At 44.5% G+C, this 18,010-nt stretch overlaps 1 protein-coding gene across 29 annotated transcripts in view; it reads left to right on the top strand.

Moving 5' to 3' along the window:
• Nucleotides 1-12,629, top strand: part of LDLRAD4 (low density lipoprotein receptor class A domain containing 4) — a 514,307-nt gene extending 501,678 nt beyond the window's left edge. For 28 of the 29 annotated variants that reach the window (XM_057504019.1, XM_057504005.1, XM_057504000.1 and 25 more), the window contains 2 exons: nt 4,471-4,524; nt 5,764-12,629. In XM_057504019.1, coding sequence (XP_057360002.1) covers nt 4,471-4,524; nt 5,764-6,294 — 585 coding nt within the window. In that variant the 3' untranslated portion in view covers nt 6,295-12,629. The other variant, XM_057504018.1, reaches the window with a different exon arrangement.
• The last annotated feature ends 5,381 nt before the right edge of the window (nt 12,630-18,010 follow it).

Below are 18,010 nucleotides of genomic sequence, written 5' to 3'. Positions count from 1 at the left end.
GGCAGCTGACTGATTCAAAGTGTACTGTGCATAAGAGACAAGCTACACACGCACTCTTGTACGGGCCTGCACGTGTGTGTTTATGCTTTTTGTGGTTCTGGAGGGGGGTCACGGTCATGAGGGAAAGCCTCTCCCTCAGCATGGTTACAGTGGTCTGAGCTCTGCCCACAGCGTTCAGACTCAAAAGAAAAATGTCACCCCACTCAGAGATGATCAAATGTGAGGGCCTGACAATGACTGCAGTAGCCAATGACAAACAGCAATGTATTCATTCACAATAAAGGTTTTGTTTTAGCAAATAAAAGAAGGTCCAAGAGAAAATAAAAGCTTGTTACAAAATTGAATTCTATAAAGTTGTTGTTTCTTTTAACCTGCCTACTGCCTCTGGCTTTCACGTCATGGCGTAGGAAGAACCAGGGTGTGGTGCAGGGAACCTCTGCTGATGTTTGTACTCATGGTCATTTCTTCTGTGGACAGCTAGTTGCCATACTGAGCTAATGATCTAGGAGCACAGAGTCATTATATGACTGTGGTCTCTGTTTTGTGTAGCACCTGGGGTTTTGCTGAAACCAAGTAGTGGAAGCCATGGAGAAGAACTGGCTGTGAGGAGTCTTGTGGGTGATGCTGGTTTTAGGAATCTGTTCCCAGCCTCATGAGAAAAGTCTTGAAGAAATCTGAGATAAAGCAACTTTGCTTAAGCCTTCCTTATACTTTCAGCCTTTCCATTCAAAATGCCACCTTTGGAATAGATCATCATAGAAGAAAAGAGAAATCTCAGTGAACTCATTATTCTACGGGAGATAACTGAAAATTGCCCCCACAAATTGTCATTTGTGTGTTACAGCAGGAAACCATTACCTGTAGTATTTATATGCAAGGTGTGGTGCTGCTGTGGAATATGCATTCATTGCTCTGTTTGAGCCTAAACAACCTCCTTTTACAAATAAGGAAAATGAGGCTTGGAGAAACTGGGTAAGCTGCCTGGAGTCAGTGGTAGGGCCAGGACTCCAGCCGTAGGCTTTCCTAGTGTGAGGCCCACTTGTCCTTACACAGCCCAGTCCACTGGGTAATATTGTTATCAGGTAACAATTGGTCAATACCTTTCTTGTTATGGTGACTTTGTTCCAGGCAGAAGAGTAGAGACTGAGAAAAACATGCCAGCAGTGCACATACAGAGAAGGCTCAGGGCCTACTTCCTTCATCCCCTAGATCAGAGGAGCCTCCTTGTAAGCTCCTGGAGCAGGTGTGACAGTCCCCCTTCCCCACCCACCATGTCTGGCTCAGTTTTAATGTGTGTCTCAAGGAACTGGCATTAATAATAGATATGAGATGAGTGATTTGAGATCAGTATACCTTAAAAAAGTAAACCAGAATGGAATCAAATTGATCCCTAGAGTAATGTCACTCCCTTACATTCTGGAATGCTCTTTCTTGAGTAGAACAAAGGGTTGGGGGTGACAGCTTAACAGGGACTGTCTAGACTCTGGCTCCACCCCCACCGACCACCCATGGAAGGATGTGACACAGAACCTGCCAGGTGTGTGTGTGTGTGTGTGTGCATCATCTCAGGTGTTGCAATGAGAAAGGATTGAGTGCTGCCGGAGTATTCAGGGTATGTATAATAAAAGTAATGGATAAATAATGCTTCCCTTGCTTTCAGTTGGAATTCTTATGAGGCAACAGCTATCAAAGAGGGACTGCATCTAAGCCTGTTAAAAATATTAGAAAAATTTTATTCCCATTGCTCAAAATTCTGTGACCTACTTTGAGTATAACCTTATTTCATAGCTTATTCTGAATATAACACAATGTGACAACACAGGCATTTGTAAGAACATTAGAGCTTTCATTGTTGAGATAAAAACTGGTTCCATAATGATGATCCAGAAATGTTGCCATTTGAGTAGATGCCAACCTAATGATGAGTTAGGCCCCAAGGATGTCGCCAATAGCATGTGGAGAAGGCACTGAAGGGATGTCTGCACAAGACGGCCCACAGCTCTGCATCCCGCCAGCCACAGCCTCTCTGTTGGCTACAGGCCTGGATGGGCTCTGCTCACTGCACCATCCATGCTCAGAAGACTTCACTTCAGCAAGGACAGCAAGTCCCCATGGGCTCCACTGCAGCAGGAGAAGCTTGCTGCTGCTGAGGGCTCCCTGGCAAGGCAGGGCAGCCCGGAGGGCAGTGGCCCAAGCCAGTTGTGGTGTGAGTGCCCGTGTGAGGCAGGTCCCTAGGCCACCACAGGGCCCAGATCCTACCTTTCTAGAACTATGTCATTTCCCATCCCCTTATCAGCACCAGGCATTGAATGGGAATGACTGCTTTCTGGGCTGTTGGTTTTAACTGCTTCCCTGTGGCATCCTGTTGATGTTGTGGTTTTAACATCTCCTGTGTACCACAAGGTGAATGGCTTGAAAGACAAGTGTTCTACAAAAGTGAATAAATGGAAGAGAGTGATTGCCATGGAGTGGTTAAATAAGTTGTCATTATCAAAACAGTAATGCTGACGGCAGAGGGAAGCAGCATGGTGAGGGAGAATGGCAAGTAGGTGAGGGTCAGCGGGGTCAGTGAGAGGTGAGGGGAGCAGCCGAGGGGGCGGGAGCAGTCCCAGCCCCGGCGGGAGGCCGGTGACCCAGGGGGGAGGGAGGCCCCCGGTGCTGCAGGGAGGGGGCTCTGAGGGTCCCCAGCATTTCAGGAACCCCCCAGCGAGCACTCCCACCCCACCCTGCAGAGGTCAGGGTGTGGGCCACGGGGTGCTCTTGCTCTGACTAGCAAGAGTGTGTTCCACGCTGCTGGGGGCCAGAAAGCATCAAAGGGGTTTAGTAGTAACAACAATGAGCTTGGTTCAAGTTTGGTGAAATAAGATTGTGAAAGACTTGATCTCTTTTAGACATTTTTCAAGTTTTGCTTATTTCTAGGAAAAGAAAGCCATTGAGGATGGTTATTTCTGTTTTCAGAAAACGTGCATCTCTGCTGGGACTCCCTCCCCTACATTTGGTGGTGGGCTTTCTGGCCGTTTCCTTGAATTTTAAGTTGCCACCTGCTCCCAGAGAGGAAGGTAGTGCTTGGGCATCAATAAGCCACCCACTGGTGGGCAGGACAGGGAGAGGGCCTGGGGCAGAATTGTGAGTCTTAGAAGCTTCTGAGAATGAGCTTTTATGCTGTTTTCTGTGGGAGAATCTCTACAGCAACCCACATTGGTAATGATTGTTCACTGTGGTCCAGAGGCACACGTGCTCTGTGGTACTGTGCAGGCTGCCTCTGCCCGGTGGGGGTCTGCTAGTGGGGATGGTCAGCCACTTTGTTAGATTCACTTGTGTTCTGTCACCTGTCGCCATGCCAGAGCTGTAGTGGCCTGTTACATAATTTTATAGCTAGACCTTAAGCCCAAACTTCCTCTCAGCGCAGCTGAGACTGTCATATTTTTGCCACTGATTCCATGATGTCCTGTGGCTATCTTAGGAGCAGGCTGTATATATTGGACAAACACCCTGTTCAGCCACAAAAGGGCATTTGTATTAGCATGCTGGCCTACAGAAGAGAGCAAGAGAGGACTAGCCTTTTCTCTGAAGACTTGGGGATGTTTTGTCTTGCAGGCCTGCTTGTGGGTGCTTTTAAGTTATAAGGAAGCTCAGTGATCACATAAGGTCATGTATGTGTATTCCTGGGAATCCAGAAACGCACGCATCTCCCCACTTCTCCAGCCCCATAGTTCTTTATTCTCTTTATTATAGTAAACAGGCCTTTAGCTAACAGCCCAACAGAACCAGTCAACAACTGGGTTCAAAAGGAATGACATAGGGAAATGCGTTATAAACAAGTCTGTGGTATGACCCTTCATGATGCCTACTGTTGACTTGTCAGCTTGTCAATCTGGCCAAACATTTTTGAGAAAGATATTAAGCAACTAGGTGTCAAATTACATCTGCCTTATGAATACATAGACTGAAAACTGAATTTACTAGAAGATGCTCAAAGGGCATTCAGGGTTTGAGAACTGCTTTCAATTTGAGAGCCACCCAGTGTGGCTGGGCAGTGCTTGTCTTCACTGCTGCTGAACTCAAAGCTGAGCCACAATTCAAGGGCCTTGGCTGGAGCATGGCCAGCTATGCACCTAAGAGCTTAATTCACCCAGACCCCCCCCAAGTCTACGTACCGCTGAACAGGTTTTGATGACATTTTGAATATATTGCAAGCACACAGTGTATAGTTTAAAAGGTGTTTGACTTTGAATCTATTTCAAATCCAATCTGTTTCAAATATGTTATGGCTGAACCTAAACTAATTTTTCCTTTCTGTCACAATTCTCTGCTTAGATGTTAGGTGTCCCAAAGGACCAGAGTACCCTATTGTTCTGTGTTTTAAACAGGTCTGCCACTGTCAAAAGACGAATGTGACCCCTTGATTTGGGGGGCTGCTAATGCAACTAATGGTTTTCTCATGGTGTTTTTCCCCCCTCCCCCTGTCAGGAAGGGCACCTGTGGCCTTCAGACAGCTCCCGGCCCCGGCCAGTTCCCTCAGAGGTAAGGGGCTGACGGGGTGAGGGTGGGGGGCAGGAGGAGGGCCCTATGTGCAGAGGGAAATAAGCCAGTGCAGCAGAATCAGTGGAAGGGTTAAATGTATTACAGATAACCAAATAACACATTTAATTTAAGGCATATACCTATAACTCTGGTTAAGAAAGTGGGGAGGGGATTTTCCCTAGACTGTCCCAGGGATTATTTGTGCTAGTCTAAAGCTCTTTACAGAAAACAGGTTGAGAATTGCTGGTCTTCACATGATCCCATAAGCTGCTAATAATAAGGCTTGGCAGATGTGGGCATAATTTATTAATACTACATCACGATTCATTCCCAAATCTCCAAATTTAACTGTCTGATTTTTAAAATAACATAGTTTTTTGCTTTTAAGTTAAAAATATGGTGAGAGAAGTCAGTGGACATACATACATATATACATATATATGTGTATAAAATCTTTCCTGTAGAAGAAACCTGGATAGTGGAATATATGAGAGGATTATGTAAGAAATATACTACCTGGATTCATTTTGGAACAATATCAATCATATTTATTTTGGAATAAAAATATTTTTTATGTCAGTTACTAAAAAATACTACATGAAGCTTTTGTCCAGAAAGAAGTAACTGAAAAAGCCTAGAAAACAGAAGTCACTCATTCCCTATTTTTTGATAAGGTGGCAAGCTCCTATAAATAATTCATAAATTGACCCAAAGCCTTCTTCCAGCTCCAGGTACTGTGGTGTGAAATTAAAATTTCCACTTATAATGAAAGCACCGAGCTGCCCCCCACTCCAGGTTCGAGAGCTGCAAGGCCCCAAGAATGCAGGGGGGCAGCCCTCTTGCCTTATAGGCAATGGAGCGGGACCTGTACTTGGGCCCCAGGTGGACGGGACTGGACGCTGTCTGCACCTGCCCTCCACTGTGTCCCGTGTACTACACTCAGGAAATTACTGCGTGTTCTACTTGAACCAGAGCAGATCATACACAGCATATGCAATAACTCCCATTAAACCCAATTCAGTTAACCACGCCTTTTCATTGTTGGACCATCCTGGATAAACTGTGTTTTGCAAGGTGAGTGGTACATCATGAGGAATAAGAAAGCTACACTTTTTTCTGGAATAGACTTTTCCTGTTTTGTCAGGGAAAGTTTTCCAACTGGTGAATTTCCTTGATACCATCATGTCCGTCGTCATCATTGTACCAGGAATGTCTCTAGCTCCCCTCTTTTCCTTGCAGATCATGTATGCCCCACGCTCCAGGGACAGGTTTCCTGCCCCATCCTTTATCCAGAGGGATCGGTTCAGCCGCTTCCAGCCCACCTATCCCTATGTGCAGCATGAAATTGACCTTCCTCCCACCATCTCCCTGTCTGACGGGGAGGAGCCACCTCCTTACCAGGGGCCCTGTGCGCTGCAACTCAGGGACCCTGAACAGCAGATGGAACTCAACCGAGAATCTGTGAGGGCCCCACCCAACCGAACCATATTTGACAGTGATTTAATAGATGTTTCTGTGTACAGTGGGGGCCCGTGCCCACCCAGCAGCAACTCGGGCATCAGTGCCAGCATGTGCAGCAGTGGTGGGAGGATGGAGGGGCCACCCCCGACCTACAGCGAGGTGATGGGCCACTACCCAGGCGCCTCCTTCTTCCACCACCAGCACAGCCACGTGCACAGGGGCAGCAGACTGCCGTTCCAGCGGGACAGCTCGGGGAGCACCGTGGTGCCCTTCCCGGTTAAAGACAGGAAGCCTGGGGACCTTGTCTGATGCTCAACGGCGCAAGTGGAGGAGAATGCCACCCAGGAGAGAGGGGGCTGTGCTGCCCCTCTGCGCCTGGGCACGTGCTATTCAGTTTTAACGTGCTACAACTGAGTAAAGCCAAATGTGCAAATGTGGTCTTTGTTTCTGATTCCTTTCAGGGGAACTGCATGCAGAAGAGACTGAAATAATACAAACTTCCACCCTGTCTGACCGCAAACAGTGTTTATTGGGGGCAGGCGTTGGGGGCAGGGGATGGTTTTGGCAAAGGGTGGGTGTGGGAACGCAGAGAAAGGGATACTTGGAAGCTGTTGTGAAGTAAAACCCACAGAGGCACCTGATGTATTTAACATGAAGGCAGATTTTGCAGAGAAAGAGGCCCAAATGGCCTTTTTCATAACCAACTGATAAGGGTACACTATTATATATCACCCCAGGAAGAATTGGCCAGTTTGCTTTTTCTCCCAAGGTGTGGAGCTCTTATTTTGTTCTAAAAATATGATTCAAAATTTCTGTTTTGTGTGCTCAGAAATAAAGAGGGGGGAGTTAGATGAGCGCACGGAGTTGATGTGTGTTGTGGTGGTGTGGTCGAAGTTGCACCACCTTAATGTTCAAACTCCCTGGGAGGGGGCTCTTTCACAGGAAGCTGTGTGCGCTGCCTCTTCTCCCGTGGATGAGTGCTAGGCAGAACAGCCTGGAGGGCTCCCTTAATCCTGCCGGAGGTAGCCTAACCCCTGCTGCCTTTGTCAGTCAGGAAAGTCATCACCAGAGCTCTGGGAGACTTTTGGATGGAAGATAGCAAGTGCTGAATTCCCGCATTCCTGACCTGTTGAGTCCCTCTGCCAGCCTTCGGCTGCCTACCTTATTAAATTGAACCCAACACATGCATTTATGTGCCCTCCAACAGTGCAGTTTCTTCGGTAGTGTAGTTTTTTTTCCCCTGTGGCATGAAATACACTCAGATACATACATAATTTTATGCAATAAATTGTTTAAGATGCAAGGTGGTTACTTTTAATACTGCTGACACCTGTGACTTCTCAGTGTGTTCCCATTGTGTCTTTCCTTTCCCAGGTAGTTCAGGTCAGGCAGGGCGGCTGCTTGGTGCTGCCAAGGCTCCCATGCAGCCACCTGGCCTTGGCATGAGGGTTTGGCAGTGGGCTCTTTAGGCACAGGAAGCCCCTGGAGGTGACTGAGGAGCGCCATGTTGCCAGGCATGGTAAGCCACTGCACACCACTAGTGCGGTACAGCCCTCTAGCAGGAATGCAGCACTCGGAACCTACCCAGTGCCTGTGGGAGCCTGCTCATTCTCTGCAGTGGTGGCCAGAGCTGGACAATCAGTGACAAACCAGAGCAGGGCTGGGAGCGACTCTCAGAGCACAGGATAAAAAGCACAATGTGCAGTAAGAAAATGCAACTAGACAACTAATTTTAAATACTATTGAATGTCTTAGTCTTAATCCCGATATTTGCAAACATCCATTCTTATGTAAAACACCTTTCTTCTGAAAGTCAGCATGGCCAGTGGCTCCACAGTAGTGGCCCTGGGAGGGCTCATCTGTGGCAGCTACCCACCCGGGGCAATTATGCCCTCCAGCATGAAACAGTGTTTGGGGTGCCATCGCTAAGCACCGTGGACTGCAACTGTCTGAGGATCTAAGCAGCGACAGCCCGTGAAGGCCTGTGTGTGGGCTGAGCTGGAGAAGTCCATGTCCTGTCCACTGCCCCTTGCTGTTTTATGCTGTTTCTGTTGGTTGCAAGGTAGCTGGGTTTTGTTTTGTCTTGGGGATTGGACCCTGCATTAGATTCTCCCATGCCACACAGTAACTTCCACAGAACTAGCTAGGCTCTTAAAAGGAGAAAGAAAAGGGGCAACAGTTGTCACTCGTGCTTCAGACCCTGTCTGAAGTGTGTCCACCGAGGGCTTCAGTGGGGGTCCCAGCCAGGCAGGCCTGCGCCCTCCAGCCCCCCCACCAACCTGCTCACTGCTCTTGGAGCCAGCTGTGCTCAACGGAGGCAGGTGTCTCCTGGCGGGGAGCCTCACCTCACCCTGGCAGCTGAAGATGAGGAACCTTGTCCCAGTGGTGGAGGCTTGGGGCAGGTCATTGCTGGATTGTCCCCTCAGTTGCAAAGTGGGGTTAGCTAATGATGTCATCCTTCCAAACCTTGCCTGTAATTCTGGTAAAGTGGGTGAAACCCATCCCGTAGCTCAAAATGGTTTTACAATGCTTATTTTTCTACCTGCTACAAGAATGAGCCATGGTTAGAAACCTGTACATTCTTTAGTCACTTTAGAAGTATATGAACATTCTGCAGATGTCCACAGTATTGGCAAAATAATTATTTAATTCAAATAACCTTAATCGTCCGAGAAAACAGATTCCTTCCCACTCAGCCTAAAGAATTGCCCTTTGAGTTAAATAGTTAAAGACACAGTCACATCAACCATGGCTTGATTGGTCTTTGAGGATCTTCAATAATGACTTCGTTTAAAAGCCAAGGTCATCAGTTGAAAAGTAATAGTCAGTTTCCCCTTGACATAAGAAAAAGGTGATTGAGAGCAGAGGCTCTTGAAGGTTGTGGCTAGCCTGTTTGCACAGTGCTGCCCCTCGCTGCCTGGTGTGGGAAAGGAGACTATGGGGACGCAGTCTGCACAGCAGGCCTGATACCCAGGAGCCAACATGCTCACAGAACCCAGGCTCCAGTTTAGAAACTGGTGGGTCAGGCAGTCAGGAATAGGCTTAGGAGTTCAGTAGAGCATTTAAAAAATGGATCACAGTGTTCAAAAGGACAGCTGGTGGGAACTGATACTCCTGGGCATCCTGCTGTCCATTTGTCCCGTTTGTCCATTGTCCCAGGGACTTCCAGGAGCATGAAGCCCAAGGTGTGTTGAGTCCCATTTATAGCAGCACAAAGTTCAGGCAGATAGCTTCTTTTTCAGTAAGTGTAGCGTTCTTCAGATACTGAAGCAGTCCTTGGTACAAGATATTTTGCTAAACAAATTAAGCATTTAAAAGTGGATCTATTCTTTGAGTCACTAACCAAACATAATGCCAAAGAAGCTTGGCAAGCTTACCCTGCATTCTCTCCAAGATGTGTATGGACACACAGCCCATGAGAAACTTCAAGATAGCGGAAGGACTATACTTAAGTCCACAAATTTCAGCTCAAGGTTATGGGAGAGGAAGTGGAGCCAGCAGGACAGGGGCCTCAGCACATGGGGCATGTGGTTCACATGACCTGACTTCCCAGAGCTCCACGCTGTCCCCTTCGTTTGCCATCATGAGAAGGAGAAGGGCCCAGAAGGCAAGTCCTTTTAAAAGGGTTGTGCTTCTCTGCTCCGATCCCTGCTTCTCCTAGAGCCAGCCTGCCCTGTGACAGGGCACCTTGCGGCCTGTCTGCCCCACCGGGAGACCCAGGCGCCACAGCCCCCATGGGGCAAGCCCGGTGAGTGCAGTACCGATGACCCCAGCTGGTAGCTTCACCCTTCATTTTCTTAAAATTCCTAAGCTCAGCAGTGTACGAAGGGAAAAACTGGGAAGGATACTTGGGTTTTGTTAACTGTTTGTTTGATTTTGTCTATGTGACTAAAACAGAAAAAACACCAGTGCTTGGCACCAAGCCTTTGTAGGTGACATAGGCCCCCTCCTAGCTTTCCTTCGGTGTTCCCAACCCCAGGGGACAGCAGGGCTGAGGCTCACCTGGTCTGACAGGCCTTGAGGACCATTGAGAAAGTCATGGTTGGGTGACACGCTAGCAAGTCTCCACAGAGACTGTGTCTAACCAGTCACAGAGCAAGAAGCCTTGCATCCCCCAAATCACAGACAATGGTCTTGATTGCTGGGTGCCAGCCCCGCTGGGCATGGGTTCCAAGCAGGCCCTCTTGTCCAGGCCCCAAGCGGCCAGCATGAAAGACTCCCCGAGCTGGAGTCACCACCTCAGCTTAGGTAACTTCACCTCCCATAGAGCTGCATCTTTTGCATAGTCCAAGTGTATAGTTTGCTGCCAGGATCAGGCAGTCAGGCTGCAGTGTCAGGGAGCTGGTGAGTAGTTGGGAGGCCTTGCTGGGCGAGCACCGTCTTCCTTCAGTCCTGTCCCCGCCTTTCGGTGTGCTCATTTACTGTACACGGGGGACTGAACTGCAGACTTCGATGCGCAAACTTGTGTGCTGTGTGGATCCCTATTCATTTTCGAGCTCTGCATGTCAGGAGTTTTAAAGCAACCCATCCACTTCCAGCAGACTCGGGGAGCTGGGGCCCTACCAGCGCCATGCTCTGCTGTCACCTTTGTCGTGCCTCACTTACAATGGTGCTTTATCAGCCATCCGTCTTTCCTTGTGTTTTATTTGTAAGGTGCTGTATATAACTTGAATATATTATGCACATATCCTACCCAATGGGTAGAACAAAAAAATTGTTAATATTGTAATATAATGTATAGATACGAATTTTAACAGAAATGGCATAGAATTTGTGAATGCCTATGTGCTTTGTCCTCTTTTGTAAGGAAATTTGCAAATGTATGCATACAGATAAAAGTCTGTGCAGTTTATTTTCCTATTAAATATCAATATAATAACACAAGGAAAAGAAGTCTGAACAAGTAAGCCACGGTTTATGACCAGCATATGTATAGCAATCGAGAGCTGCATCTTTGCTATGAAAACACTTTTGAAATACTAATTTTAAAAAATCCCACAGCTTTTGGGTTGCCACTATATGCTTCTTAATCTCTTTAGTAATGCTCAGTTGGACCAGTGTGTGTTAGAAAAAAAATTGATTTTTCAATTTGCTTTATGAAAAGACATTATCTCATGTTACAGAATAATGAAGATGGCAGATCCAGGGAAAAGTGCACATTTTGTTAAAATTGCAAAAATTATGTCAGAGTAAATAATGGCCTACAGCAGAGGACTTTGTTCAGCATAGAGCTAACCTTCCCATAAGGTCCCAAGTTTCTCTGGGCCTTTCTCTTTGGAAAAACTGAAGCTGTGGAGTCAATGAACTACCAGTAGTTTGTAGGGACAGAATACCTTGGGAAAGCGAATGCACTGAACACTGCCCTTCATAGAAACTGTCTCGTTTTGGGTTATCATTAGTAGAGATATAGCTAGCAGCCAGAGAATCTTACATTCATTCCTGTTGCTGTCTCATGGTGATCTCAACCCAAAAACAAGCCTGGTTTTGCCATCAGTGAGGGTCACATTTTCAGCTGCATGTTATCACACTGCTTACTCATCATCTACTTCCAGTTCAGTTTTTAGTGTCTGTGACTTCTGCTTTTATCTTAGTATTTTCACATTATGAACAGAAATGCCTACAATGTTTCACTAAAACCACTATTGAACCATGGGTGTCTGCGTCCTTTCCAATGTTGTCTGTGAAGACAATCGTGAGGTTTCGCCTCTCCAATCCATTTCTATTTCATTGTCATCAGAGGGTAATTCTAATAACTCCACATTGTTAATTTACTGTGTGGTGTATGTTGTGATTTTAAAAATCACTACAGGATCATTACCTTAACCTCCACAAAACAAATTACCAATTAATGAGCTGACTAAAAAGTCAGCCTTTTTTTTATAATGTTCTGAAAGGACCTTGAAAAGAGAATTATCTCACGTGCTCTGTCCACCCAGCACGTTGTCTGCTGTGCTGCAGGGGCCCCCTCAGGATCAGTACTGAGAACGGAGGCTCCTTTGGCCAGAAACACCCCACCCTGCTCCGGGTTCCATCTCTTGGGAGAACTGTTGGGCATGCGTGTCATCGGAGAATGTTCTAGACTCAGAGGTTACTAAAATTTGTTACCATGCCATTGCTTCCTTTCTACAGAACTAATGAGGCTTAAACTTCATTGTTAATGATGCTGGTTCATTTTGATGTGCTTGTTGGTATATTGCTATTTTTCATTCCATAGCTTTCAAAAATCCCATTTTCTAATTGTACACTTGTCTAGTTTAAAGCTACTTCAAAATACTGCTCATAGTGTTTATTAGTTAATTTTTATTATAATGCAGCCTACTAAAAAAGTACAACTGTATTGGAACTTTTCAACGGTTCATATGTGACCTGATAATTAGACGTCATTAAGGTATCTAACAGCGATTTGTGCTTTCGTTTCAACACAATTCCCAGTTACACACAGAAAAAGGTTTTCAGCTATTGTGTATTTGCCTCTTTTAACTCAACAGTGGTGATGTAGGTCTTGGAACTGAAGTCTGCAATCACAATACTTTTAAAGAAAGATGTTGCTCTAAGTGCTGTTAGTTATGAAATCAGCTTTTGCTGCTTGTTCTTAATGTTGTGGTCAAACCACAGCACAAAATCATTAAAAATAACCAGTGATATACATGTGTCTCCTGTTTTTCTTTCAATCTCTCAAAAAACAGAGCACATAAGTGGAAAAACACTGCATGTGTTTTAAAATCCATCTAAAAAAAACACTTCTTATGGCTCCCTAGCTAACCTTCCCATTCAGCTTTTCATTGTTCTGACTTTTCGGAAATCGTTATATTCTGCTGTATATAAATCACTCCAGTCAGATCATAGGATTCTTTTCCCAATTCTGGGTTCTACACAGAACACTCAGGGTCATCCTCTGTGGGAGGAGCTGCTGAGAACAGCTTCACCTGGGCCAAGAGCAGGAGTTTACGGTTATCTGGTTTCTGGATGGCTGTCACAGAGGAACTGCAGTTCATCCGCCCAAAGCATGAACAACTTTTCTGCCTTGAGAACCACTGAGCAACAGACACCCTAGGAGGCTCTGGTCCTTGCACTGGAGGTTTGCAGTCTGTGATAATGTAGCACTCTCAATTTCCTTCACTGGGAGATTGGACTGATACTATCTCTAAGCACTAAATAAGTATATGAATCCACAGATGACATGATCATGTATGTACAAAACCTCAGACAATCTACCAAACTATTAGAATTTGGCATGGTTGTAGAAAATACAATTTATTTTTGCATTTCTATGTTAGTAATGAACTTTGGAAACCAAAAGCTTAAAAACACCATTTAAATAATTTTATTTAACTCTAGTCATAACATGCATTTTAGAATCTGAATTTCTTGAAGGGGGATAAGAAAGATATTGGGGAAAGTAACTACAAAAACAAGATTTCTTTCCCTTAGAACAGCAAATAGTTGCTAATAAGCCACAGTATCCTCTGGAATAAATTCTAAAATCTCTTACTCAGCAGATCATTCAAGGAATGTTAAAAAATATTCCCCAAACTTACTATCCCTGAGTGAAGCTAAAGCTAGGATCAACTTTCCTTGTGGAAAAAGTTCTGCACAGAAGGAAAAAGGGAATACAGAGCTTGAGATTCATACTCGATGGATCCTATTCAGTAAACCATGGCGTCTGCTTGCCATAACATGAAAGAGTCCCTCCCACCTCATCTGCCACAAGGTATAGACATACCTGGTGTCACCTGGGAGCAAAGTTGAGTCAAGGATCTCAATGCAGGTAGCTTATCTGGGAGCTGCTCCCAGAGGAGGAAGCAGGAGAATGAGGGAGCAGTGACAGGACAGTAGAGGGGACTGGTGCTGGTCTCCACACTGTGCCAAGAAACCAGAGGGGCACCTTTGCGGGAGGGGAGGTGGGAGCACCAATCTCCAGTTAATGAACATTGCCCTGGGGAATATCTTTCCAGTCATCCTGGGGCTCTGAAGACTTGAGAAGGTGCCCTAAGGCAGAAAAACAAGGCAACCCAGGCCAGGAAGCTGCACAGTCACAAGGAGCTGAAATCAAAGTAGCTACTGAGACAGGGGTGGGGCTCTCACACCCCTGGGGCAGCACACACAACACTGGGCAGATCCTCAGAAGTGCCAGGTGCTGTGGCTTGGTGGGAAACACCAGGTTCCGGACCCACTGTTTGCTCAGGTAGGCTTGGCTCAGTATAGGACCTACGGGCCACCCATCACCATCTCTCGCTCACCATGCGCTCTGCCTGCACTCCCTAGCCCTATGCAGGGAACATGGGAGTCAAGGTGCTTCTGTGCTGCTGAAACACGCCTGCACAGACTCCAGACCCCTCCAATCTGGCTTTCCTGCATCAACTTACTCTGCTCATCAGGTCATTTGTGAAACAGCAAAGCTGCTGACTCCCCCTACCCCTTCAGGGGTCATTTAGAAATGCAAAGCAAGCTTGGAGCGCCCTCTTGCAGAGATCACTCATGGTGAGCTTTGGAATAAACACTGCATTCTAACCCCACAATGATACTTGCAAATAACAGTTGATAATGAGTCTGATATTTGGAACATAATAATTCCATTTCTCTCATTACACTGTTCTGCTTTGAATGGAGTCTAATTTAAACGTACATTTAAAAATAGCCAAAAAGTAAAATGTTCGCATTTGTCAAGTTTTGTTCACAGATGTGTCCGTGCAGACTTCAGCTGCTGCCCTAGTAACACAAATCTTACTCTATACTCTCACCGTTCTAAAAAATCGTAAGTGCAAAAACTATGGTTTTAATCATTTGAACATAGCATAGTGGTGACTGAAACATAGACTTTCAAACAGCCTTGCCAGGAAGAGGTATATACACTTACAAAGAGCTGTATACATTAACTCCTGTATAACTTCATGTACAAGCCATTTGCTCCTGTTACCAGGCATCTGTAAGCACAAAATATTCCAGCAATCCACACAGCAGAGTGAGCCTAATTTGAAATCACAGTACAAATGCTGTCTCTCTGATTGTGGTGCGCCAGGTGACCCCAGGCCCTTGCCTGCTCTCCACCCTGAGCTGCTGCCTAGGCGTGGACTCTGTTGGTCACTCCCATCTTCAGCATGGGACTCTAGACGATTTAGAATCTGTCCCACTTCTGTGAGATTTCCTCCTTACAGTTAAAGGGCTTTGGAGCCTATATACCTCAGTGGTTCAAATAGTAAGTTGATCTCAAATTATTGTCTCTGGCAGACGGTTGTCTTTAAATATCACCTATTCAGTAGGAGCACTGATAGGAAGACTGGAGGATGGTGTGTGCTTGCCATGCAGGGCCCTTGACCAAGGGAGCTGCCATTGCTCTAACTTTATTGCAGATTTAATTTTAAAAATATTTTGTCCAATTACTACAGACATGTATATAGCAGTTTGCTTTGGAATGCTCTCTACACCAACCACTGTAGCTTAAAGTGCCAGTGACAAAAACACACCAGAATAAATTACAGGGGAAATAAAAAAGTTTCTTGAGAGAAACACAAATGGGAACTCAACATACCAGAACTTATGAGATGCAGCCAAAGCAGTTTTAAGAGGGAAGTTCATAGAAATAAACACCTACATTAACAAGAAAGATCCCAAATAAACAACATAAAATAGAAAAAGAACAAACTGAGCCCACTGTTAACAGAAGGAAGGAAATAATAAAGGTTAAAGCAGAAATAAATTAAATAGAGAACACAAAAATAATAGAAAAGATTTAATAGAACTAAGAGTTGGTTCCTTGAAAGATGAACAAAATCAACGAATTCAGTGAAGTTTCAAGAAAACAAAATTAACATACAAAAATCAGTAGCATTTCTATACACTAACAACAAATTTTCTGACAAATCCCATATACAAAGCATTAAAAAAATACTTTTTTTTTTTTTTTGCTTTTTTTTTTTATTGAAGGGTAATTGACAACAGTATTACATTATATTAGTTTCAGGTGTACAACACAGTGATTCAACATTTATATACATGATAATTCTAGGTACCAGCTATCACCATACCAAGTTGTTACAATATTTTGACTATATTCCTTATGCTATACATTACATCCCGGTTACTTATTTATTTTACAATTGGAAGTGTGTTTATATATATATATATATATATATATATATATATATATATATATATATATTTTGTGAGGGCATCTCTCATATTTATTGATCAAATAGTTGTTAACCACAATAAATTTCTGTATAGGGGGGTCAATACTCAATGCACAATCATTAATCCACCCCAAGCCTAATTTTCGTCAGTCTCCAATCTTCTGATGCATAACGAACAAATTCTTACATGGAGTACAAATTCTTACACAGTGAATAAGTTACATGGTGAGCAGTGCAAGGGCAGTCATCACAGAAGCTTTCGGTTTTGTTCATGCATTATGAACTATACACAGTCAGTTCAAATATGAATATTCATTTGATTTTTAAACTTGATTTATATGTGGATACCACATTTCTCTATTATTATTATTTTTAATAAAATGCTGAAGTAGGTAGATACGAGATAAAGGTAGAAAACAGAGTTTAGTGTTGTAAGAGAGCAAATGTAGATGATCAGGTGTGTGCCTGTAGACTATGTGTTAATCCGAGCTAGACGAGGGCAATAAACATCCATGTATGCAGAAGATTTCTCTCAGAACATGAGGGGGGAGGTTCTAAGCCTCACCTCTGCTGCTCCCCATTTTCTCACCAGCTGGCCCCCTGCGACTGTGCCTGTCTTAGGTTGTTCCTCCCTTGAGGAATCTTACCCGTCTCTGGCTAACCAGTCATCTTCCGGGGCCATACAGGGAAATGTGAAGTTGGTAAGTGAGAGAGAAGCCTTATTGTTTGAAAAGGTTAGCTTTTTACTTCTTTGCATATTTACGCCCTGTGGCTTCTATGCCCAGCATTTGTCTTGAGGTGTCTTTGCCACTTGGAAGAATTATGATACTCGGTAAATTCGACATGAGGCACGAGTTCTATTTAAAGGTTGTGATTAGGTAGGAAGAAGAAAAGCTATAGAAGTAGCAGGCAGAAGAAAACATGGGAAGATTGATTATTTCTTTGACATATCTTCTTGTAGAGTAACTTCAGCATGGATAGGTTTTAAACTACTAATTAAATTGTGTACACACATTAACATAATAGGAATATAGTTACCTAACCAAAGCATACCTGTAATTACCAGCCATCTCCAGTGAAACCAAGAAAACCAGTTAGGCACCTTAGGCATTTGTGAAAACTTATCTATGATATGGTGGATATTGTCCGACTGAACTTAAACAGTCTGAGATAATTCAGATAAACTAGAACAACCCATTCCTGGGGACTGTTCATATCCCGTATGTTCTTTTAACGATAAATAGTCTGTGGTTGTAAGATTTTGGAGTGCTACAATTTGCACTTCTCCTAATTCTTGGTTGAGTTCCAACAGTATAGATCCAGTCCAATTTTTTGTTTTACTGTATGCACAGGCCAGCTTAGATATCTCCTTCATCATTCCCATGGCAAGTCCAGGAACTGGTGGGATGAGTGCATCTACACCTGTGACAGTGCGTGGATCTTTGTTGGAGTTTTTTTTTTTTTTTTTTTGCTGATCATCTTCTGTCATGAGTCTTCCCGAGATTGCTGATGTTGGAAGTTCTTTTTCATATCGTATCTTAGTTCATTTTCGGGGTAGCCAAATTAGGCTTTGATCCTCTGTATAAACACAAACAGACCCTTTGCCTACACTTTTATATGCCCTTTATATCATTGTGTAGAACTCATTAGAGGTCACCACATAGGAACTGCTTTTTTTTTTTTTTTTTTTTAATCATTAATCTACACTTACATGACGAATACTTTGTTTACTAGGCTCTCCCCTATACCAGGTCCCCCCTATATACTCCTTTACAGTCAGTCCATCAGCGTAGCAAACTGTTGTAGAATCACTACTTGTCTTCTCTGTGTTGTACAGCCCTCCCCTTTCTCCCACCCCGCTATGGATGCTAATCTTAATACCCCTCTTTTACTGC

This window comes from Manis pentadactyla, chromosome 6 (assembly GCF_030020395.1).
Source record: "Manis pentadactyla isolate mManPen7 chromosome 6, mManPen7.hap1, whole genome shotgun sequence".
NCBI lineage: Eukaryota > Metazoa > Chordata > Mammalia > Pholidota > Manidae > Manis > Manis pentadactyla.
The sequence above is the reverse complement of the archived record's forward strand: the minus strand, read 5'-3'. Positions and strand labels throughout refer to the sequence as shown.